At 35.2% G+C, this 24,416-nt stretch overlaps 1 protein-coding gene across 2 annotated transcripts in view; it reads right to left on the reverse strand.

Annotated features, from left to right (window-relative positions):
* CLOCK (clock circadian regulator) overlaps positions 1 to 23,276 on the reverse strand; it is a 29,826-nt gene extending 6,550 nt beyond the window's left edge. The window contains exons 1-16 of one of the 2 annotated variants that reach the window (XM_009819246.2): positions 23,193 to 23,276; positions 21,409 to 21,468; positions 20,850 to 20,998; positions 16,490 to 16,581; positions 14,941 to 15,030; positions 13,378 to 13,498; positions 12,107 to 12,220; positions 9,390 to 9,508; positions 5,491 to 5,573; positions 5,160 to 5,266; positions 4,372 to 4,519; positions 4,076 to 4,151; positions 2,997 to 3,138; positions 2,519 to 2,619; positions 1,519 to 1,608; positions 454 to 600 (exon numbers count right to left, since the gene is read on the reverse strand). In XM_009819246.2, coding sequence (XP_009817548.1) covers positions 454 to 600; positions 1,519 to 1,608; positions 2,519 to 2,619; positions 2,997 to 3,138; positions 4,076 to 4,151; positions 4,372 to 4,519; positions 5,160 to 5,266; positions 5,491 to 5,573; positions 9,390 to 9,508; positions 12,107 to 12,220; positions 13,378 to 13,498; positions 14,941 to 15,030; positions 16,490 to 16,581; positions 20,850 to 20,998; positions 21,409 to 21,468; positions 23,193 to 23,239 — 1,686 coding nt within the window. In that variant the 5' untranslated portion in view covers positions 23,240 to 23,276. Of the gene's footprint in view, positions 1 to 453; positions 613 to 1,518; positions 1,609 to 2,518; positions 2,620 to 2,996; positions 3,139 to 4,075; positions 4,152 to 4,371; positions 4,520 to 5,159; positions 5,267 to 5,490; positions 5,574 to 9,389; positions 9,509 to 12,106; positions 12,221 to 13,377; positions 13,499 to 14,940; positions 15,031 to 16,489; positions 16,582 to 20,849; positions 20,999 to 21,408; positions 21,469 to 23,192 lie in introns of both variants that reach the window. The other variant, XM_009819245.2, reaches the window with a different exon arrangement.
* Between the last annotated feature and the right edge of the window lie 1,140 nt (positions 23,277 to 24,416).

Below are 24,416 nucleotides of genomic sequence, written 5' to 3' on the forward strand. Positions count from 1 at the left end.
AGTAGAACCACTTCACCAGGAGGGTGTGTAGGAGGACCACAGCCTGATAGTTAGGTCAGTCTAAGAAACAAAAGGTTTAACTTTGACACCCTTGAGCCAGAAGGGGAAATAAATGCTTATCTTGCACATTTTGGATGAATACTCTAATGGCTGCAAAACGATGCAAGAAGTAATAACCACTGCATCCTTTTACATTCAGGTTTAGGCATAAGCTAAGCTTGAGCTGCTCAACATTGAAAAGATATGCTGGGGCACTTCCAGATACATTCAGAAGCAAAATGGCAGGTACCTCAGGAACAGTAGCTTCAGATACTATGGATTTTAAGCACATTAGGTCCAGATGGCAGCTGACAGGGGGTAGGGAGGATCACCTTGTGGAATTAAGTGCCCAAGTCTCATTTTAGATGCCTAAATTCTCTACAGATCAAACCCGTAAGAGTTACACTAACTCACCTGGAGTCCTTGACCATGGACAATTTGAAGCTGCTCTTGAATCTTACGCAACTCTTCCTGCTGCCGATGAATATTTGCCTCTATCATGCGTGTTCTTTGCTCTAGCTGGTCCTTTAGGTGCTGCATAGCTCCTAATTGAGCTGAAAACTGAAACACAGGCTGTAGTGCAATGAATATATCAAAAGCTGAGCAAAAATAATGACATTTTATTTACAAGCAGTCAATACACTCCTCCACAGTAGCAAAATAACCAAGCACTGCTTTTTAAACTGCTAATAACCATAATATGAGGACAGATTCATTAGCATGAAAATGTCACAAAACTCACATTTAATTGATGTCACATTTAATTGATGCCTCAGAATTGGTGAACTAAAAAAAAAAATCCATAGCAAAAGAGATTGACTGGTGTTCAAATCACCAAGATTCTATAAAAAGCCTTAGTAATTTGCATGGTACTGTGGATGTTAAAGCTCTCTCAGGTTAAAAATTAGAGTTATACCAGTTTACCAAAAAAATTCACCCAGAGCTAAAACATATGCAAATAATTTGGGAATACCCTCAGTCACAAACTGTTGAAGGCTGAGCCCACAGAGAAACTGTGTTTGCCACTTCTATTCTTCCCTAGATATCTGCTACGGCCTACAAATCAATACAACCTTTTGATAGTTACATCCTAACAGAACACAGATCTTCAGTTGGACCTGATACTGCTTGTTCTTATTTCACAAAACTGTTTCATAGACGAAGTTGCCTTGTGTTACAAGCATTATGTGTAGAAAGTTAACAGCATAGTAGGTGGATTTTTTAAATTCATATCTTAAAATATTTTATCTTGTGTTATCTATGTTTCTAATGGCCAAGGCTGAAAACTATACCCACACAAATACCGTGAAGAAAAAAATAAAGGAAAGGTGTCAAATTGGGGAATTTGCTCCTTTCAACAGAATAATGTTAAAGGTGACTTTGGCACCCAAGAACTCAATTTCTGAAAGAGAAATTAACCTTATGTTCAGAACAAGACTGTTTAAAAAATACTAAACAATAAACCAACTTAATCCATACCTGGGACATGCCAGACTGGAGCTGTAAAGTTGTAGGCTGAGACATCGTTGGCTGTGCTACTGGTTGTCCAAGAGACTGGGAGCTTAAAGACTAGGATTTAAAAAAATGTTCCATAACTGGAAGAGAATGAACTTCATACTTGACGTGAAATATTTCTTTACATAAAGTGTCAATTCCAAAATAGCATTGTATGAACAGATGACAAAAACAAGTAAACGTTTCCTGAAATAGCTAACCTTAAATATTAGAGAATTAAGAACATAAGAGCAACTGATTATATACATAATATATTTATAACTTTTCCACTGCTAAAAATATATAAATGCAGTAGGTATAAAACAGGAAAAACAGAAATTACAACCGCTTTAAAAGTCTTTTGTAGTAAGGGAAAAACTTTTTCAACAAGTTTGGAAGTTGACACCTTTGATTTATTCTGAAACTAATAATTTTTTAAAATGCATATTTTAATAAGCATTCTCTTTTTGAAGTGAATATATTAGTTCAACTGGAACATGAGCACCAAGTATATGAAGCATGACATTTTCTCATGTTACCAAGATTTCAGAAACTATATCAAAGTATTCACTAATATTCTCAGAGTCATAAATCTACATGAATTCTCTTTAGAGATACACAGCATTACACTGGCAATTTTTTATATTTATGTATGGAATTGCATATATACATACATATATTAAAAACACAGAATCCTAGAAAGAAGTTATGTGTGAGTGAAAGCAGAGATTCATACACAATCTTGCAAATCCTAATGCCAAAAACCAAATATTTATATGCTTAATTATTGTATTCCCTTAAAATATAGTATACCCAAGTTGCATACTGATGATACAATTCTGATAGTCATGGATTCCAAGTGAAAATGTTACAGTTTAAATTATGTGTTTTCAGAAGAAATAAAACAAAGGTTATATGGATTTAATAATACCTTTTAAAAGTGAATTACACTGATTGAGTACAAAATTTTTCTCTGAAGAGTTACCTGACTACTCAGAGATGATCTTCTTTGTGCAGTCTTGTCATGACCAGATAAGCTTTGCCTTGGAGGAGTGCTAGTGTCCACAGTCATTTTAGTTGGTGTCGCTGACAACGTACAGAGTTACAACAGAAAAAGACATGTTAATCTCAATTCTGCAATGCAATAATCAAATCACAGGAAGCTTTTCATGAATAAAAAAAAGCTTAATGCTTGGACTCTTTTTTTACTCGGACTATACAACAATAATGCAATCTGATGGACTGAAATAGGCTGCTATTGTACTTTTAGAAGTAGAAGTCACTATACAACCTCTGAAAATCTGAGTGGTCAGCAGATCTCTGAACCATCAAAAAGGACATTTTCATTTAAACATTTTTCACAAAATGATGATTAACTGCTAGTTATGCATTTAATTAAAGTAAGTAAAGTAGAAAAAGCCTTCAATAGCAAGGCAATTATATTTTCAACAGTTGGTGCTTACATGAATGATCTGATACTGCAGTATGTGAAGATTTTCTTGAACTCCTGGAGGAAGCAGAAGGTGTGGGGCTGGTATCAAACCTTTCCAGTGCTTCTTTGAGACTCACTGTGTTTATGTGATTGTCAGACCCAGAGTCCTGACTCTGAAGCGACACACACAAACAAAAATTATTTTATCTGATTCAGCACACAATGTACATTTCTGTTAGCAAATATCTAAGACAACACTGTGTCTAATCAACCCCTGTACACAGGTGACTGTGCAGAAGTAGTGGCCCGGTTGATATCTGTAAGCTCAGTTTCCATTTGTGGCTTTTATCCTTGGAAAAGAAACCAAACCAAAGCCCTGTAAGCCTAGAAACCAAAATGCATGCAGACATAGGCCACAAACTGACTGCTGAGTTGACCTCCTTCTCTAGCAACTCAAGTCACTCTGAACACCTGTGTAATGAGTGAACTGCTTATTCTTTTGTGGAAGGATGAGTTAATTCCATTAGAAGGAGCACTGTCAAATGAAACTTGCTGAACTGTCAAGGGAAAACATTTCTGAACTGCCAGGGGAAAACATGACAGAGCATCTGCACAAGCTGGCTTATCTAAGACTCACTGAGCTTTCAAGGACATTAATTCAACATGAATTTTGTATACTTCTAAGAAGTGGGACAGAGTCACACAATGGAACAGCTCCTGCTTTCCTCTTGTGAAATCCTTTAAGCCATCTTTGTATGTTGACCTTGGTTTTTCAGATTATGGGTGCTTCCAGTAAGGACGAACATTTATTTACAAATTAAACTCTGCAGGAATCAGATGTCAATAAGGACTTACGGATGTTGCCATGTTACAACTACATGCACATGAACTCCCGAAAAGAGGAGGGTAAGTGTTCAGGGCAGAATACAGTTAAACAAATACCCTTCCTAGACTTCTTTAATCATTTTAAATAGTCATATTATTTAGAGATCAAAATAATTACTTTATCTGTAACAGACCAAAACACTTCTTGCTGCTGTGTATTTGCTTACATATTATTTTTAGTATGAAAGAAAGAAGAGGTAAAATAAAATTATGTAAGACACTCACTTTATCTGCTGTTATCTCTGGAAGAGACTCCTCAATACCAAGTTCTCGTCGTCTTTCTGCTCTAACTTCTGCATAACTGGAAGAATGAACCAAATATCACTACTATATTCTTGGATGATTTAAAAAACACACTTCAAAAAACAAACTCCTCAGAGGTATCTTGCTTACAAAGTATCCCAGGAAGTTCTCCAATGATTCTTTAAACTCCTATGATTTCTCTACCTTCAAAAATACCAGCAATGTAGCTCCCATGCCATTAGAATTTCTCCAATACAGATTTTTAAAAGATAACTTGCCTCACAACAGTGTGCGTACAGACAATAAACTCTGGCCTGGAATTCCACTGGTGATACGTGATATAGTAATGTGTTTGCAGCCAAATCCATTGTTGTCCCTTTGTAAGGAATCTGTAGTAACACGACTTCCCTTTCCCATATTGCATTACTATAAAAGTGAAGAATAAAGTTTACTGTCTTTCCAGTCTGTAAATATTGCAGTTACATAATAAACATTATTTCCCAGCTTCATATGACCCAAAAACATGTCCAAATCCAGTATTAAGACAATGAATAAGAACAGGTTTAAAACTGTATCTTTCTTCCAAAAAAAATTTATACTGCATTTTTCAGAGTACTGCAGAATTCAAACTTCCATTTTTCTGGGTTTTTTCCATATTGTGAAAAATCTATGTACAAAAAATTAAAACACAGCTTTATAAAGAAACCCATAGCTAAACAGAAAACTTATTCTATTACATGTCTAAACAGTATTTGCATTTATTAAACATCACAGAGCCTTTTAAATGCTATTGGAAGAACTGGAGAAGTATTAGTCATAGTGCGCATTCCAATTTACCACAACGAAAGTTCTAAATTATAAGCTAAAGTTAAATCTGTTATTTTAGTTCTGTATCGAAAGAAAAGAGATTAAGATCAGCAGTGCAGTAATGTCAACTGAATGGGAGTAAAGACACTTCACTCAAATATATCACAAAATTTCACTACAGCATTTGTACAATTTAACAAACTTTAAACTGACATCTATAAAGCAAACCCGTTTATTGTAGCAACTTAGTCATACTCACAATGCTCGTGACATTTTGCCAGATTATCTAGATCATCCACATGATAATAATCATAGCCTGATGTTCCCAAAACTTCAAATGGAAGATAACCTATTATCGGAGGTGCCCTAATTAATGCAAAAATTAATGTAATTTTATTTTCACACAAAAAAACCAACCAAAAATTATTTCATTATATAACTTTTCTTGTTTACACTATGTGCTCTGGAAAAAATTAAAAATTAAACCAAACACAAGCTATGTGTAGTTAATGCTGATTAGTGAACTCTATATATTATAGCCACCACTGTAATTCAGCTACTATTGCTGCTATACACAGAAGGAATTGCACCTGTGATCCAAGAATAGGAACTTCCATTCTAAGCTATGTCTAGATGTGAATTCTTCATTGGGTTCTTCAACAGTGCACATTTCCTAAAAAGTAAAAAAATAAAAATCTCTCTCAAAACTGCTCTATTCTAATTCATAAGCTCTTTCACAATTCAGACTTAGCTAAAGTTAGTAGATAACTACACAATAGTTATAATGTTATTTTTAGACAGCTTCATTGGTTTTGCTTTTTTAGATGCATAGTACTGAGGTAGAATCTAACTTCAGCTGTGCCAGGCTGACACTCAGTTGATTTAAATGGAACAATCCCGGCGTGAGATTAAACTCAAGCTCAGTATCTATAAATACAATAGTACAAGCAGAAATCAGTAGTTCCTGCAGTTATGCTTTTACCTTGTAACAAGCAAAAGAAGAGATGAAACACTCCCACCAGATACTCTGACTACAGTAGACGCTTATAATGGGTAAAACCTAACATTAGCAAGATGGTCACATTATTTTGACTTTAAGAATAGGATTCTTCTTTTTATTGAACACAGAGTACTCTAAATCACTTTGCCTTGAGGGCATAGACATGGACTACAAGTAACACACTATTCTTATGTTTAGAACTCATGAACAGTAAAGAGAATGACTGTATTTCCACTATTACAACAAATCCTCAAGGTATTCTGTACATAATTTTAAAATATTCGGCTCAGACATATGTGCAATCAGTGCATGTCAGTCAATTTCTGTTGTCCCCTTCCAGAGAGGGAAAGATGCCCCACCAAGTACTGTGCCTCATGCTGAGACAGTAATGGAGCTAAGTACCCCAAGCCAGTCAGTTCTTTTGCAAACTCTGCTAGTACTGCCTTACAAGAATAAAGATGGATGATGGAATGCATGCATACATACAAATACACCCCTCAAAAAATTACAATAAAATTAGAGATCAGTAAATATTTCTTTTTTGGACACCTGCACACGTTTGTCACACTTTTAGGAGCTTGCAATGTATTCCCTTTGCCAGGAACACAGCAGAATCTATCGATGATCAGATATCACAACAGTTTCCTAAAGACTACAATATGGAAGCCGCTGCTGCACTGACATAATGTTCATGACAGTTGTGGACAGACAAGCACACTGCTGCTCTGCAAACACCTGTAACTAAAATAGTCCGGTGGAAAAATACAGTAGAAGACTTAACCGTTGTTCCTACAAAGGGACCACCTTCCTTTTCATTCTTTCAGGTTAGAATACAAAAAGTTTAAGTGGATATTTTGCAATTCTTTAAATAGATATTTCTAAGTTTTCTTTCTATGAAAGAAAAAAGTTAATATAGCTAGGCAATGTTTTTTCCTCACCTTCATCGGTGTAACATTTAAAGACAATGACCAGAAAATGAGTTATATGATGGAGGAAATTAACAAAATCATTCTGGGCACAAATTTGTGACTCTTGGTGTAACTTCCAGTTAGCAAAACTTTACCTTCAAAACTGAAACTACCCCTAAAACCCAAAGCTCATCTACTTTCCTAAGATTACAATATTTAATAAAGCACCACACATAGCAAAGTAAAAGAAATGACAGAGCAAGCATGTATCCTTGAGATATACACTTTTGATTTGTTGTTTCTTTTCATTTAATTATTTTGGCACAAGTCAAAACAAAAGTAAAAATAACTTAAGTGCAGGCAGTAAAATCACAGTAAAAGCACCATTGTTACAGAGGAGTTGGCAGCGGGTTAGTATCTGATTACTCAATGCATTTATATCAATGATTTACAGATACTCCACTGCAAAATACTCCTGGGCAGAAGCTATCTTGTTCAACAAGGCATCTAGAAAAGAAAGGACTTTCATTTGTAGCAAAAAGTATTCTGGTAGAATCCTTTTGGCTGGATTAATCTTGCTTTCTTGATAGGATACAATCATTTACCAGCCAAAATGCAAGACAAATGTTTTAAAGAATGTGTAGAGCCAAATCCCTTCACTGGGGAGCAAAATTTATGGCACATTTTGTTACAAAAGCGGTGGGGTCATATGCAGAAAATAAAAATGTGAACTTTCAGAGATTATTCTCACAAATACTATAGCTTTCTACAAAAGCACTGTATATCCTTGAGAAGTTACATTCTAGGTAAAAAAACCTCAGAACTGTATACCATCTGAAACAAAAAGTGGCAGATGAGAAGGCAGGTTCTACCTTAAATAAGGCAATCCAGTACTAAAATACACATCTCATTACTGGCTGCATCATGCATCTGTTAGTAAAGTTACTGGGATGGTAAAGTTCCTGACGTAACACTTATTTGCTAGAGTCTAGTCAATGCTAGCCTCAATAATAACAGAAGGTATCAAAAGAGTATAAACAAGTATTGCCAGATTAAAAGTCTTCACTCTAATGTTAGTGTTCTTCACAAGAATATTTCTCAGATGAACAGCACTAGCTGAAACCCTTGAGAGGATCTTAAAACCTCTGTAACATGAAAGCTTCCTTAGGCACTAGGGGCTCAGTAGTTCAGGTAAAGAGAAATGAAACTTCGTCCAGAATATAATCTGTAAGGCTTTCGCCCTCAGGAGACTGAGACCTGAAAGATCATAAATGGATGTTCCTCAACTTCCAAATGTCCTGTTCCAGAAGTAGGAAACACAGAAGTTTTACTATAGTACATTCTAAACTGTCAGACTTTAAAAGATAAAAATATCTGCAAATACTGCTGGGTCAGTCTTTTTTCCCCAAGGATTTAATGAAGCAAAAATCATACATTTAACATCTCTACCAACTGTAGGCATAACAGAAAGAACATTATTTAGACCTGCATGGGAAGAAAAGTGTCACATGGAAGATTTCCATGGCTTCAGAAAAAATAAACAACGAACTGTCTATGGCATGCAGTCTGGAGAGATCCAATTCCTATTCAGCCTGACAGAACTGAAGTTTATATGATTTCTCCACAGGCTCCCTACTACACTTTCAAAGTGCAAAGTATGTAGACCATGTCTTCAGAGGATACCACCAACAATCTTCAGCTTAAGACACTAGTGCATTCAACTTATATGCAGAATATTTAAATGTTCAAAGAGTTCTGCGTGACAGACAGCAGCTTAACCATGTACCATATACATTTCATGGCATTTCTTTACAGCTGACTTGTAAGAACAGATGTTCAATAGTAGACTACCTGTACCTTGATTAATATATTTGTAGAAAACATAATCTGAATCACAATCACAGACTATCCTATACTGTATCCTGAGTATTTATTTTGATTCATTTTGGTGAGGAACAGGCTTAGTTAGTAAAGTCTACAAATTTCACACACATCCAATTCTAAACTTGTAAAGATGTCTTCAGTGTGCACTAGCAGTTAAGCAAAACGTTCTCTTGAAACAACTGAGTTATTGACTAACAAACAGTACTGAAACAAAAGATCTTTATTACCTCAAGCCTGACTCTCAGTGCTGACAAACAATTCAAGCTTTCATTAAGCCCTAAAAGATTTGCTTCTGTGTCAAACTACAGCAAGATCATCACCAGCATAAAATTCACATCCAAGTGTCAACTAAAATTATTAATGTTTCCAGTGAAAGTGGAATCTCAGTGTTATCTTTCATCTAAGTTAAACTTGGTAAATTATATTCCTATGGACTTCTAAATTTATTTCTTGTGTATTACTATTTTATATGACTATTTAGAAATGGCACTCAACATAGCAACTTTATTTGATACTTTGCATAACATTTAACCTATCTGTATGTGAAGTAAAAAACACAGACACTTTCATTTTCATATACTAAAATGTCTTAGGGTTTTCATTAATAGTATTTGAAATGTTGTGTGCATTCTCTCTGAAGTTTTCCTGTTCAGAGTACGTTTAAAAATGATATAGAAGTGATTTCATTTGTACATACCTTTATAAACTGAGGTGTAGCTAATCTAACTGTGGCTACAAAGCAAACTTTGTCTTCATATGAAGGCCTGTGTGATCGCTGAATAGTTCCTTCAAAACCGTTGTGTGCTGAGTTGGGAACTGAGGGAAGATAGATGAGGTCAACACAGATTACAATATAAGCATGGAGGAAAATGGCAGTAGTATCACAAGACGAATGGCCCAATATTTATTTAATGTGGTTTGCTTATAACTTAACATGCATTAAGAAAAATGCTACATCTAATATATACACATATATGCACAGGAATAGTAGTTCTACAGTAGTAATGGGAACACAACTACCAAGTAACTTTCTCAAAGAACTAAAATTACAGTTAATATTATCTGTGACAAAGTAGTTTTAAGAAACCAATAATAATTCTAATCTTTCTTGGTAACTACTAAAAATGACTGAAATACATCTTCAAAAATATCTTTAAAGTTCCTCTTTTGCATCAGCTTTTGCTAACTTTTTCTTTTGAACTCTGAGGTAAGTATTTCTTTTCTAGGCTTCCATCACATTCAAACGACATGAGCTGAAGACAAAACTGAGTAACAAAACAGTCAAAGGCACAACAATTATGTACGTGGTAGAATCAGGACACCGAGCTGAGAACAAATAAATTCCACTTACTGAATCACAGGGAGGGATGGACTCACAAGTGGACAAAGGATGGACTAGATCTCAAAGCAGATTAACCTAATCTTTCATTTCCAGTGGGTATCAATTTAGTTTATCCTTAATAAGCTCTAATGATGCGACTCCAAAACACTCTCAGGGTCTTACAAGCCTAACTGGTTCTAGTTCAACTCTAGATTTGAACTTCTACTGAAGTTTCTTCATGCAACTTAAGCTTACAGCCTCTTGCTCTTTCCATCAGAAAGAAAACAGGTAATTTCCTTCATCTTTATCTTATCCCTCCTCCTTTGTTCTTCAGAGTTTATCGTTCCTTGTAAGTTAGATTTTTAAATTTCTGATTGCTTCCATTGCTCTACTCTGAACTCTTTCCACTGCTTTACTTACTCCTGACAAATAGTGTCAAAAACTGGATGAAGACATATGGGTGCTAAGAAGTGCAGAGGGATTATTTCATGTGGCCTAGACTATATTTTAGAAAGACTTTGCATTTTCACAATTTGGTGATTGGTCATGGTGACTTGGTCATGTTCAGTTTACATCCACAGTAACTCCTTGTGCTAAAGGACCGCTATTTAGCTGACTGTAACCTTTTTCCCTGTTATAGTTTATTATTCCTGAATGTAGAAACTTACATTTGTTCTTAAGTCAATTTGTCTGGTTTTTTTCCCCAAAACAATTTATATTCTAAATTTTGGGCTGAATTCTTATCCTGTTTTTAGTGTTCCTGCATCATTCGATGATTGCAAACTATGTTCCATTATTCATAACGTTAATGAAAATACTGATCAAATCCAGAAGTCGTCCATGAAAACTCCATTTTGATGATGAACATTAATAACGTTTCCAGCCAGTTTCTGCAGCTACTCCCCAGCAATTTCAATTAACATGTGCTTCCCTTACATATTTGTGAGAACAGAATATGATAATTGTCAAAAGCATATTAAAAAAGTCCATAATTTATTTGCGTTTTGTCCTCTTATCCACACAGTGGGTCACTTTTTGGTACAGGCAACTGAATTGATTTGATGCTATTTCTACCTGAAAAATCCACAACGGTTGCTTTTCAGTTCCTTGCTAGCTTCCTGAAGCTCACATATAATTTAATTATTTGTTCTGGAATATTTCCCAATATTGAATTGCAACCGATAGGCCTGCAGTTTCCCAACTCCTCCTCTTTCCAAGACCAGCACCATATTTGGCCTTTTCAGGCCTGTCTCTTGTCTTTCCTATAATATTACATACCTGCATTTGGCACTAAGACTCAACCTCTCCCCATTTTGTGAGAAAAATACTGGTATCACATAAAAACCCACAGGTTTATTTACAAGATATTGGCTTTGATAATATTTTTGAGGGTGATCTTTATGAAGATCTACTACTGACTACATTGCACAACTCATTTGTCTGGCTGACCAAATAAACATGCCTCTCAAGTAAATAGTCAGCATGGGCTGGCCAAACACATTAGAGATGTAGTACACAAAGGAATAATATTAGTACATAACTAATAAAAATAATTTCAATGGAAGGGAGAAGGAACTCAGTGCAGAAAACTGTAATGGCCCATCCACTAATCTGAGTGGTAACTCCTGTCAATGAAAGTACAGAATTGAAATGGGGGGAAAACCTACATTTTACTTCCCAGCTCACTGCATGAGAACTGCAGGTACTCAGTACCACTCATCTTCAAGTTACTCAGTCACCTGCTTAAGTACGGGTTACGCTTAACTACATTCAGGCTCTTAATTTTAAAGCGTTTGCTTAAAGTTCTCTTACATTCTTTTGAAAAATGTTTTACAAGTTACTAGTTTTCTTTAATTGAAAGCATTAAGCATAATTCCTACATTTTGCATTCCAATGCACAGACTCATAATACCTGATAAGCAGTTTTTCTTCTTTTTCATTAAAACAATATAGAGTATTGTATAACTCTGCTTCAAGCTCTTCTTTAGGAAGACTGATTTTAGTTCATTGTTAAGTTTTGCATAATGGTCCCAAGCCTGTTTAGCTGTGAAGCTGCCTAAGTATCACACTCTAACATTGCTGACATTACTTACCGTTATTCAAACACTTGAAATTTCCTATAAATTTTACATATTCGTATGTAGGTTGCTCTTTTGGATCTATTGTTCCTCGCAGCATATGGCAACAGAATTCTAGTTGATTTTTTGCTGAGAAAAGAATAAACAAATTAAAAGGCTACATACTTGATGAAGCTCACAGGCAACATGAAATGGAAAGCAGCATACTTATTAAAATACTGTAAATGTTGTGATTACAAATGGCTACAGCTTCTCCTTTTAACAAGTGTGACATTAACTAACCTAAAGAAAAGGAGAACTCCTTTAGAATTTGTGCATGAAGGGCCTCAATGCTAATGACACAGAAAACCCCCGAAAACTAGAGCTATTTTAAAGAAGCAGCTGCCCTAAACTTAAGTTTACTAAAGCATGCACTTCCAAAACCCATTAGGGTGCTATGTTTTTATTCTTGCCAACTGCTACAACTGTCTAAATAGAAGCTATATAAACAAGACGAACATTTCTAATATATGGGAAAGTCATAGAGTGAAATGCAATGCAATGCTGAAAATTTTACTCTTCTGGGCGGAAGAAAAACCCCACAAATAAGTACTTCTGTTCTTCAGGGCTCACCCATATGTTTCTGCTTAAATAACAGTGGAAGAAAAGAACTGATCACATGTGATACAAAGCAGATTATTTTTAATACAACTATCATACTGGTTTCACCTGGGATAGAGTTAATTTTCTTCATAGCAGCTCATATGGTGCTGTGCTTGGGATTTGTGACTAAAACAGCATTGATAACACTGGGATGTTTTAGCTATTGCTGAGCAGTGCTTTCACAGTGCAAAGGCCTTTTCTGTTTCTCACACTGCCCCGCCAGTGAGTAGGCTGGGGCTGCACAAGACACTGGGAGGGGACACAGCTGGGACAGCTGACCTAAGGAATATCCCATACCATATGACATTGTGCTTAGCAACAAAAGCTGGGGAAAGAAGGAGGAAGGGGGAGACATTTGTGCTTACGGCATTTGTTTTCCCAAGTAACCATTACACATGACAGAGCCCTGCTTTCCTGGAAATGGCTAAACACCTGCCTGCCAATAGGAAGTAGCGAATTATTCCTTATTTCGCTTTGCTTGTGCACGCAGCTTTTGCTTTACCTGTTAAACTGTCTTTATCTCAATGCACAAGTGTTCTCACTTTTACCCTTCTGATTCTTTCTCCATCCCACCGGGGTGGAGTGAGCAAGTGGCTGTGTGGGGCTGAGCGGCCTACCGGGGTTAACCCGCAATAACTACTTACATTTTAAGTATTCTGGTGTCAATGAATCACTTTCCAGCAGATGAGAAGACAATATTTTATAAATTTCTGAATGCTCACCCTCTGGGATAAAATTAAATACACTCTGATCCACAAGATCAGACTGAAAGAAAAAGATTTAATAAGCATTAAACTAATGCAAGACGTACAATGTCAAAGTCTACTATTTTAATGCAAAACAATTCCACAGTTCAGAAGAACATTACTGACTCAACAAAGCCACCTGCTGGAATACACACGAATATTTTGCAAGAAAAAAAATCTCACTTTGATCTGTCTTAATTTTGACACTGACATTTAATGAAAAACACCATGAACGCAGCAGATATACATACACGTTGAAGTACAATTGAGCTTGTATTAACCTCCCTGGGATGCAACAATTCCAAGTAAACGAGCAGTATAATTAGAAATTATGGGGTATTGGTCTAGGCACTGTAACCTGTCAGTGGAATCCAATACATTGAAATGATATCTTGGAACAAAAGACAGTCGCTCCCTACACCATATATGTTATTATGTTACCAATAATTACATCCAATTGCAACTGATTTTATGAAGAAATTTTATAATCTGTTCCGCAACTATGTACACAAAACTGGGAATAACAGACAGGAATACAATAAAATTGAACAACTGAATGACTGATCACATGCATAAACGCATTTGATTAAATATTCAGAAAAGACGGATCACAGAATGTATGTTTCGAATATATAATCACACCTAAAAGCAAAGGACAAATGTGCCTCTGAGAACTTAGCAAATTCTATTTTTTTAAAACAATCACAATTACCTGTATATTTTTCAAAATTCTCAAGCTGATATCATGTGTACCTTAGTGGAATTTGTGCTTTGCAGAATCATTTTAAATATGCCACTCCAAGTTTTACAAAATACTCTTATCACAGTAAGACAACTAGCCTGTAAGAATAACTTGTCTCTTTCTTCTAAAAAATAGCCCATTGTTTTACTCATCAACTGCTTGCATTTTTGAGTACTAGTTTGCCTCATTTCAGAAAAACATTATTCAGAGGTAACTTCAAAAAACCAGAATGTTACATTTACCAGTGACCAATGCCACCAAGATTAATGATGAGTGAATGTTATAAAGCCCAAAGCATATACCTAGCAGAAACAGCAGCAATATATTTCTTATAAGACTTCTTTGGAAAGAAAGGAGTAAAAAAGTGGTTTAAAAAAATTCCAAGGATACAGCTCTTTAGAGGCTGTGATAGGTGTGAACTCTAAAGGGTATCCTGCAGTCAACTCTGTTATTTCAGTTATGTTGAAGAGAAACTGATGCTAGTCCGGCACTTCATAATCCTGCCTAACAGTGCCGACGGCATTCTCTATTTCCAAAGTAAATGTTTAATATAGGAGACAGACCAGTAGCAAGGAGTTGTGCTGAAGAAAAAGCAGAAGCATTATACCAAAGCATACATCTGTTCTATAACACCAAAAAGGCTAACGATTAATTAGTACTCATAGCAGAACACCATCCATAGACAAACTGATATGTTACTGAAAGCAATTTGTACTTACTGGCAAATGTTCAAGTAAGGGAGTTATACTTTCAGACACATATATTATATTTCCATCTGTCATAATTGCTAAAAAAAAACCATCAAGAGCCTGAAATTAAACATAATGGGCAGTTAAATAAAAAGAAACAGAGTATTAAAAATGTTAAGCTATATTCAACATGGAAAATAATTTAGACCAATTTTAGTTTAGTTTATTATAAAAATGAGAATGCCTTTCACAACTAAAACTTCTTAGTCTGGCTTTTACACTATAAGCATTACAATTTCCATTCTGTTTTGTTCTTAAATAATCTGTAGTTTCAGAAGCAGCACTTCAGTCCATATACAGCCACTGCTTCCCCCATCTCCTACTCTGCCTGCCTGTTATTTTTAATTCCATCATCCTTTTAAACATCAGAAAACTCAGAAAAATGAGTTAGAGACAAAAGCAAGAACAGGTGAAAAAACTAAGAGAAGAACAAGTAAAAGAGGTAATGAAATCAACGAATTTTGGTATTTAAAATCTCAATATTCCTAATCTCAAGAAAAGAAACTCACAGCAATATTTTACTGAGACTTGAAAACTGTAAGATACAGTTCTGACTGCCTTATCTTCTACTTAACTCAAACTTATTTTCACTCAACAAAGCACAACTATCTTCTAGTTGAACACTAGCTCACATCTTTGAAAGACATTGTTATATCATATTGTTCTAGCTTTACAGTCACTAGTTGCAGACACGTATTTTGTAAGGACTTGAGAAACACCAGAAACAGCTACAAAAAAACCCCAAAACTAGAAACGACTACAAAAAACCCCGGAAATCAGAAACAACTACTTCACTAACTTGTTGGAAAAAAAATGCAAATTCACCGCGCAGAAGTTTTTGAAAATTTTAGGTACAAAAAGTAAGCACTTTTTATTTTTTTAGATGTGCCTCAAAGAACAGATTTAACTATGGAATGAAAATAAAATGTGCTTGTTCATTTATTTTAAGATTTTTCATTCAACTATTATTAGAAATTGTTTCACTAACAAGATACAAATGACTTATTCGCATTTCCAAGAAAATGACAGCTTATACCGAAAGTTTATTTCTAGTCATAATCCAACTACTCATGTAATCTTCTTTAGCAAGGTAATGCTCACACACCACTTTCTGAAAGTGTAACAAGCAAAGAAATTACACACTTTATTCCTCACAAGTTACATGGATGTGTTGAGCCTTTTTTATAATTAAGATTTTAATTTATGCACAATTCTTTATTTGACTAGTACCTTCCTTATGTTGATAATTTAAAATATCCACTTTACTTTGACAGTAAATATGTTCTTTTGTGGACTTGCTCTGTTATCACTTTTTATGTAATTGAAAATGCCGTTAAAAGCAAAACTATTTTGCATAACATTGCATACATAGGAATTTTGACTGTCTACCTTCATGAAAATGTATAGTTACAATTAAAATACGAAAATAAAAAGTTATGTCATCAAACTGAAAAATTTTATCATGGAATGACTCCCTATGAGGAAATATTCCACTCCCAGAAAACCAGAAATAATATACCTCTAACATTAACTGTGTGAACTCTTCATTACTAAGGAATGTCGGTTTCCAGTCCTGTCGAATCTCACTGGCATCTGATTGTGCAGTAATTTCTACAATCAAACATATATACAATATAAGGATTCACACTTCCAAAAAACATTATTTTCCCACTAAGTTACATATACACAGTAGGAAATAGCAGACGGTTCTCCAGTCTCCTCTGTTGTTCATTCTTTACATATAGATGCTGTTCCTTAAAAAGAAAACAAATGCCTTCTCCCCTATGTCATAATGAGATTTGCCTTCTCTTTCCTTCTACCACTTTGTGCTATAGTCCTGCCAGACTTCAAGGTAATGCTGAAGTTAATGACAGTAAGTAACGGATTTTGACCATGGAAAAATACTCTTTCCTCTGAGACTATAATAAAATGTTTTATTGAGAGTGTTGTTTTCAAAGATTTAGAACGCCAAAATTCCTGATCAGTTTAGGTCATTAAAATGCCCAATCCTCAAGTATCTTGGCCAATCCTGGTCATTCTAACCTTTGCACTAAAAGTTGTCACTGTCCTTTCTCTTCTTCCCACCCTTTTCTGTAAAGAAATAAGGTTACGTTAAAAAAAAGAGTAGGTTTGCAACAAAGACTGCTAAGAGCTGTATGACAGACTCCACTGCAGAATTACTGTCTGATTCGTACACAGAGATGAATTTTGAACAGATATTCCTGCGGGACTTAAGACAAATATATAGATTAACTTCCCACACATAGGTGAGAGAAACAACGGCTGCTAAGCAAAACCAGACTCCAGGTTCTGAAACCTGATGCTTCCTTATCAACTGATAACTGAAACAACAAGAAGCAAGACCACGTAGTACTTCAGTTTTGATGAGTAACAAGGGCATTACAGAAGTACTGTTGTAAGAACAACCTTGAACAAGTAATCGTGAATCAAGCATTCAGATGAACCAAAAGAATCAAACCATGTCTTTAAAGCTTTTTGATTTCTAAAGGACAAATCTGTACAAAGGCCGTAAGCTACTTTGTTAGTTCAGGTGGCTCAAAGAGAACAGAAAACCTGGAATTGAGTTAAATATGCAAAACGCCAGAACAGTTCAGAAATTTGTTTCCGAGACTGAAGGAGGAAAACTTTACAAAAGAGCTTTAGACTTAACTAAAAGAACAGTAAACAACAGCAATGTCATGCAAGAAACTGGCAAGAAGTGGAGAGCTGCAAGGAGAGGGGAAAGTAGTACCAACAAATAAGACGGACCAGAATTTCCAATGATCAGATCTCACAAAAGATTGATCAGGCTTTGCTATCTGTTTTGAAATGGTATCACAAAGCACTAAGAGTGGGCTGGATATTTATAACCCCAAGACTAACTTTTCAGTCAGAACAAACACATTGAGCACCGAGGGGGAAATCAAAGGACATGGAAATTAAAAGCTCTGCCACTAAAGTGGAGGCAAAATTCAAAGAACTTAATGCATTCAGTCCACAGGACACACACAATCTCCATTTTAGAACTGGAAAAGTCCGATTCGCTGGCTCATTCTGGTCCATTTAACCACCCTACTTCAGAATTTAAAAAAAAAAAAAAAAAAAGTCAGTCTGGCTTCTACAGTAGAAAGGATTTATACTAAAGAAAAGCTGAAGTTTATGCCTTTAGTGAACCATTCTGAATTATCTTACCGCAAGTGCAGGTGTTCTTTTACATTTCCCATAATTAGAACAAGTATGATATTGGAAAACAGAGCCAAAGTGACATGGAAAAAACTTGTTTCACTTGGTAACTTTAGAGAAGTGCTTAAAAATTATGGCAGAAGGTTGCACTCAAAGATAAATGACACTGAGGTCACATTCCTGCGCTAGATACCAGACAAAGAAGCCTAACCAAGCCTGCATGTTAAACTCATCCAGCCTTCAAATTGTGGATCTGAAGCAACTCTGCATCAGCACTGAGCATCCTCAAAAGAAATCGCCAGCTGTGCCAAGATCTGTAGCATTTATCTGTGGGCTGTATGATTATCAGTCTACTAGTTGTAATTATAAACAGCAAAATTCTTCAGTATTTCATAATTTTCAAAAATTTCTTGTTTGCCAATTCAAAGGAAGACGACAGGCAGTATTAGCAAGTGAGAAGCTCTCAGCAATATAATTTCAGTGTGCTTACCCTGCTGTTTTTTTCCCAAGGAGAAACAGAATCCACTCTGGCCAATAACCAGCTCAGATAGTTCATCTGGAGCTGCTGCCAGAGTACCAAGCCTGGCCAGTGTGGAAATGGTCCAGAAAGAACCAGAAGCAATGCAGTTAATCAAAACCTGGTGGCTGAACACAGTAGGATTTTCAACAATAAAGAGGCTAATCATTGCTGAACAATTCATTTATTGCTAGGGTCACTCTGCTTTATTGTTACAAATAAGATCCAAGCACCTCAGGAAGCAAAGCATGCTTCTGACCTTTGCTAACATTTTGTCCAAAACATTTTAATGTAAACCAGTGCAGAGCAATGCTAGTAAGCACTGGCAGCCAGAGCTTTAGAGACCTTAGTATGACGTGTGCAGTCACACAAAGCTGCACTTTGTCCCACCAGGTGAAGGACAAAAGTGCCATGCCCTAAAAGGCAACTGTCTCCATAGCTGCTTTTTCCCCCCTTATCCTAAAAAAATAAAAATAATTTAAAAAATAATCTTGGAAAGCACTTTGAAAAAAAAGATGACTGGTGCTGCTGGCTGGCTGATACATGTGTTCATTCTACACTCTATATTTTACGATAGGAATCATCAATACAAAATAAAGTGATCTTGAAACAGAACCAGTTTTCACAAAGGCCTTAGAACGTACAGAACTGACTTCTACAGAAAAGGAGCCTTCATACTGCTTTTCTCTTTGTTATGAGACAAACACGTCTCAGAGAATTAAAACAACATAATCAACATGTAATTGGCAAAAACCTCTCAAACCCATGAATTCTTGCACAAATTATTCCCCCTCACTTTCCATTTTGTTATGTTAACCTTTTAACGGCACTATTCAGTACACATCTGGTGCTACTTGAACCATTACACTAATGGAAGAGACATGCTAGAGCATGGAAAAATATTTATCATACCTTAACATACCTTAAATTGACAGACATACTGTTGATAAATACATACCTATCCATCCACTTAATAGCTTTACTTATTTTATTCTATAACCTAACAGCTGCTTTTTTTGTCCCTACTGCTTTCCAGTTAGTATGCATGGTCAGAAATTACTCAGGGAAATAGGTTAACTAGTGAAAAAGCTCATTTTCTTGGATTTTTAATCTTGTTTGTCACAGTGTGAACCACAAGGTGCCATGTTAAGAACAAGTGTAGGAGCAGGAACAGGGATTTTTTATATACAGAAATATCTAACAGCCATAAATAAGTGTACGCTTGATGGAAGAATTTTTTTGTGACAGAAATAACTATCTGTAACGAACTTCAGTACAACATATCTGGGTATATCCCCCCATCAGCTGATGCAGACAACCAGAGAAACAAAACATAGCAAGGATGTTTGAAGACATTCATAATTTTGACATTTCACATGAAGGTTTACAAAACTACAAACACACACTCATTAGCTTATACATCAGTGGATATGTCTTGAAAATTAGAAAGTTCAGCTAAAAGTATTTATAGATTTTCTGGTGTTTCTTTCCAGCTAAAATGAAAAAAGAAAATGCCCATGCTCCTGGTCTGCATGCCCACTGCATGACACCCTCTCTCATCAAATAACCTACCCAGTAATGCTTGCTGGAGACCACAGTGCCCTACTGCCTTATCTTCGTTAAAGCAACCAGTTGTGTAGATACCTGACATGAAGAGAGGGAGCGTTATGTTCCCTCAGACTACCGTTTTCAGTGATTTATCTTGCTTTATATGGAACTTGAAGAGACAAACCTAACTGTTCAGATCAGTTTTACCTAAATATCAAAATAAGCACTTCTAGCAAGTACTTCCACTGAAATGGATCAGCAGTTTTCCTGTGAAGCAAAACTTTGACAACTTGCACCTCATGAAGCAACTGTGTTCTAAAGGTCTCCATCTGCCCAGAACAAAAAACTTCAAGCTTATTTAAAAAAGAATGCTTCTCTTTATGAAACAGACTTCTCTGACAACTATGGGACAAAAAGAAAAATAGTACAGGCTTTTGCAAAATATCAAAAATGTAGTTATATCTCTGCTACCTAAATTATGATCTTAAGAATATCTTTCTTCAGGAGCTCTTTACATTTTTGACAATTTCTTTAAAGGAGCTGCAAAATAGTTAACGTTGTATGTACAAAGTGAATACAATTAAAAAAATTTAAGAATTTACAATTTTTTTTTACTGTTAGAAATAATTACCTTTGTGCTTCCGTAAAAAGTCAATGCTCTTCTGCAGTACAGTGGATTTATCCATCTTCCGAGCATTACCTGGAAGCATGGAACCCAGCTCTTTGATAAGAACATTAAACTGATCTCGACGTTTCTTTTCGGACTTGTTTCTAGACACTCTGAAAAACAGAAAACGTTTTGTAACAAATATGAAACTGTATTATAATAAGCTGCATACTACTGACAGGTTCCTGATGCAAAGAGCCCCTTAAGAATTTCTGCTGTGAGAACTGTCACAAAAACACCTACTCCATATCTCAGATACCATTTTTGAAGAGTGGCTTCCTCCTTCTCCCAGAGGGGTGCAGCTAAACCTTTGGAATAAAGCACCCTTTTACAAAAATACAAATCATTAAGCCACAGTTACAAATACACAACATATCTGAAGCATAACAGTAAAAAAGAAATGCTGTTGAGTAATATGGTTATTTATAACAGAATCACGTTTTTATTTTTTAGAAATCACCCTGGTAAGTTCAAGTGTATAAGTATAGGACATTTCTTAGCTTTAAATAACTTAAGAACATACCTTTTTGCTTTATCTTTGTCATCTTCTTCCACCAGCCCATCAAAAATGCTTCCATCATTTCTGAAAGAAACAAAAAGAAATAGATGTTGGAGTGTAAAATTTCTCTCTTCTGGAGTCCAATCACAATGGGGGGTGGGGGTGGGGAGGAAGACCTCATTATTCATCATCTCCATCAAGTCAAGAAACAAAAGCACTGTTTTGCTGTGATGTCTCACAAGGACCATCAGCAATAATTTGAAGCCAAGTCTGCTACAAGTTCTCTTTGTAGGACATTTACTAAAGAGAAAGGAAAAAACCTTACATTCCTGACACAACTCAAATGATTTTTCAGACTATTTCTAATGAGAACTTACAACCCTATGCAAACACTTAATTGAACACTACTTAATTTTATTTTTCTATCTTCTTGATTATTTGCATTACCTTACCCTTTTGAAAACAAGAGAGAAGATACATATAATTTATTTTTATTTATTGGCAACCTCTATTCCAATTATTGGAAATATTTATAGTAAGAAAGTATTTTTTTCTTAAATACTGAAGTATTATTAATGGAAGAGGGCTGAGCAATATGCTATACTTCATCCACATATGTAATCTTATAAATACACAATTAATATCAACGTTAAACAGTGGCAATAATTATTCATTATATTTGCTTCCTCACCAAGTATCACATAACTTTTCCTCAGCTTGACAACTACCCACATACTGCTAAAGACGTATCAAAATATCAAAATGAGAACGTGTTTTCCTTTGAAGATGCCTCAGTATACTTCATACAACACCTTTGTTTCATTTCCTTTTCTTTTAAAAGTCAAGTCAAAACTGTTCTTCTGTTTTCAAAAACTGCTGTAAAATGGACTTTCACGTTTTATTTTTCTAACTTCTTCTGTCTGCTTTCAGTCTACTGTCTACAGTCCACGCTGACATCTGTGTATCCAGCCTTAATTTTTTTATCCTAATGTTTCCTTCCCTTAAGGCAAGTAATCATCTTTCTAAAAAGCTTACCTCATCTCTCTGACTTATAACTGATAAATCATCAAGCAACTGTACATTATGATAAGAAGTGAGGTTAAGAAGTAATTATTGTGTACACTACTACATAAACATATAGCTTTTAAAAGGAATTCGTATATTCAAAAGGATGAAGTTTCAGTGAAATACCACAAAATTTCACTACAAGAATTGACAAGTCAGACAAGCATTTTAAAAGTTTTACCCTTTGCTTTTATTGTTACTTATTTCGATCGGGTTTAACTTCCTGTAAATTTAATTCAAGTTTCATTTCCTGAAGTCTCAAAAATGGTAATAGATATAATATTAAGGACAGATGTTCACCTAAGCTGCTAAGAAAGTCCAGCTCAAGGAATCAAGTAGAAAGCATGTCTCAGCTATTACTTTTCCCTTGAAATAGGTTAGCAGGTCACTTTACTATCACCTGCAGCATCACTGATCATTTAAATGTATTTGTCTTCTTTAATCAAATACTGAAGTAATTAAAAAAAAAAAAAATCAAGTAAACATTAAAAATCAGCTCAACTTGCACAGATGCTGTTCCATGGCTAAAACCAAGTGGTAAATTTTAAGATTCATCTCAAACAATAAAATTATTTTTCTATTTCCAATGACTATAAAACACCTTCGTCAAAAATAGGCAAAAACTCCCTCCCCTTATTTTTTGCATAAATTAATATTCTTTATATATTAACCATAAGAAAAATATTATTAAAGAAAGCATTGAACAGTAATTCCCCCAAAACTCTCAGTATCTATTAACATACCTGTCTGCAATGGAGCTCATTTTATGGGTGCTTATGGTAAAAAACATAACATATCACACTTTAGTCTTGTGGTAGACATTTGTACGTTTGCCTACAAGGGAAGAAAAAGTATCAAAACATGACTCTGGAGGAACAAACATTTTCTTCATTAGAGTGTACTGAGGTCTTCATTTGCTCTATAAACTGCTCTTAATCTTCCCCTCTCTTCCAACCTTCTCCTCTGCCCTCCTACCTTCTCCAATGCAGTCTCCATTACAACCATAACCTGGATTTTAATATCTCATTTTACATGACAGAGAGTTCACGAGAATATTGTTTTATTAAATTCCACGATAAATAAGTCTGAACTAAAACAATACAAACCTTTTTCTGACTCTGAATTCAGATACAGCTTTTCATTTTTATTTGAACTTTTACCTAAAAGACTTTAATAACTTTGAAGGTTGAACAGATGTAAAATACACTCCTCAATAGTAATACATTCTATTTAGAAATTGTGCAAACAGAAAGCATTTGGGATATAGTATTTTACAGCTATAATTTATTTCTTACTATATTTTTTTCTTGAGTACATTGTTATAATAGACATATGAAGTACCTATTAGAATGTGTACTCCATACTGTGAGAAAGTTAGTTAACCTGGCCATTTCTTAAAGCAGTCACTTATTCATTACAAAGTTTCAGCAGGAAGTTTTTGGTTTTCCAGCTGTACATATGATTTTGAATAAAGAATGTGAATGAACTATTAATAGTGAGAGAAGGAATATAAAATTTAAATAACTATTTAATTCAAGAAGTACCTACTTTTAGTCACCCAAAAATTACAAAATTACACAGGTTACAGAAAGGCTGAAAGTCAAACATAAACCAATACAATTAAACCTTTTTCTTTCATATAGAAAAGTCAGTTGTCATGAGGCTGCTCAAATGGAGCAGCAAGACTGTAACATAGTCAGCGATGAAGGAACAACTGCACGCAGCAATAAGTTTTATATGAGCTGAACTTGCAGATCTTCAGGAATTTTTACTATGTTACAAACAATAGTAAAAAAGCATTGCATTTATTTCAAAGGAGCTGGTTTTAGTCACTTTAGTGACTCATAGTTTCTGAGAACGAAGGTTTTGTTTGTTTCTGAGAGTGCCAAATCCAGCGGAACTTGCAGTGTTAATACCACAAGAAATATGGCAGCAACTCCATGATCCAGACAGTCTGCAAAATGTTC

Source organism: Gavia stellata, chromosome 5 (assembly GCF_030936135.1).
Source record: "Gavia stellata isolate bGavSte3 chromosome 5, bGavSte3.hap2, whole genome shotgun sequence".
In the NCBI taxonomy this organism is placed as follows: Eukaryota; Metazoa; Chordata; class Aves; order Gaviiformes; family Gaviidae; genus Gavia; species Gavia stellata.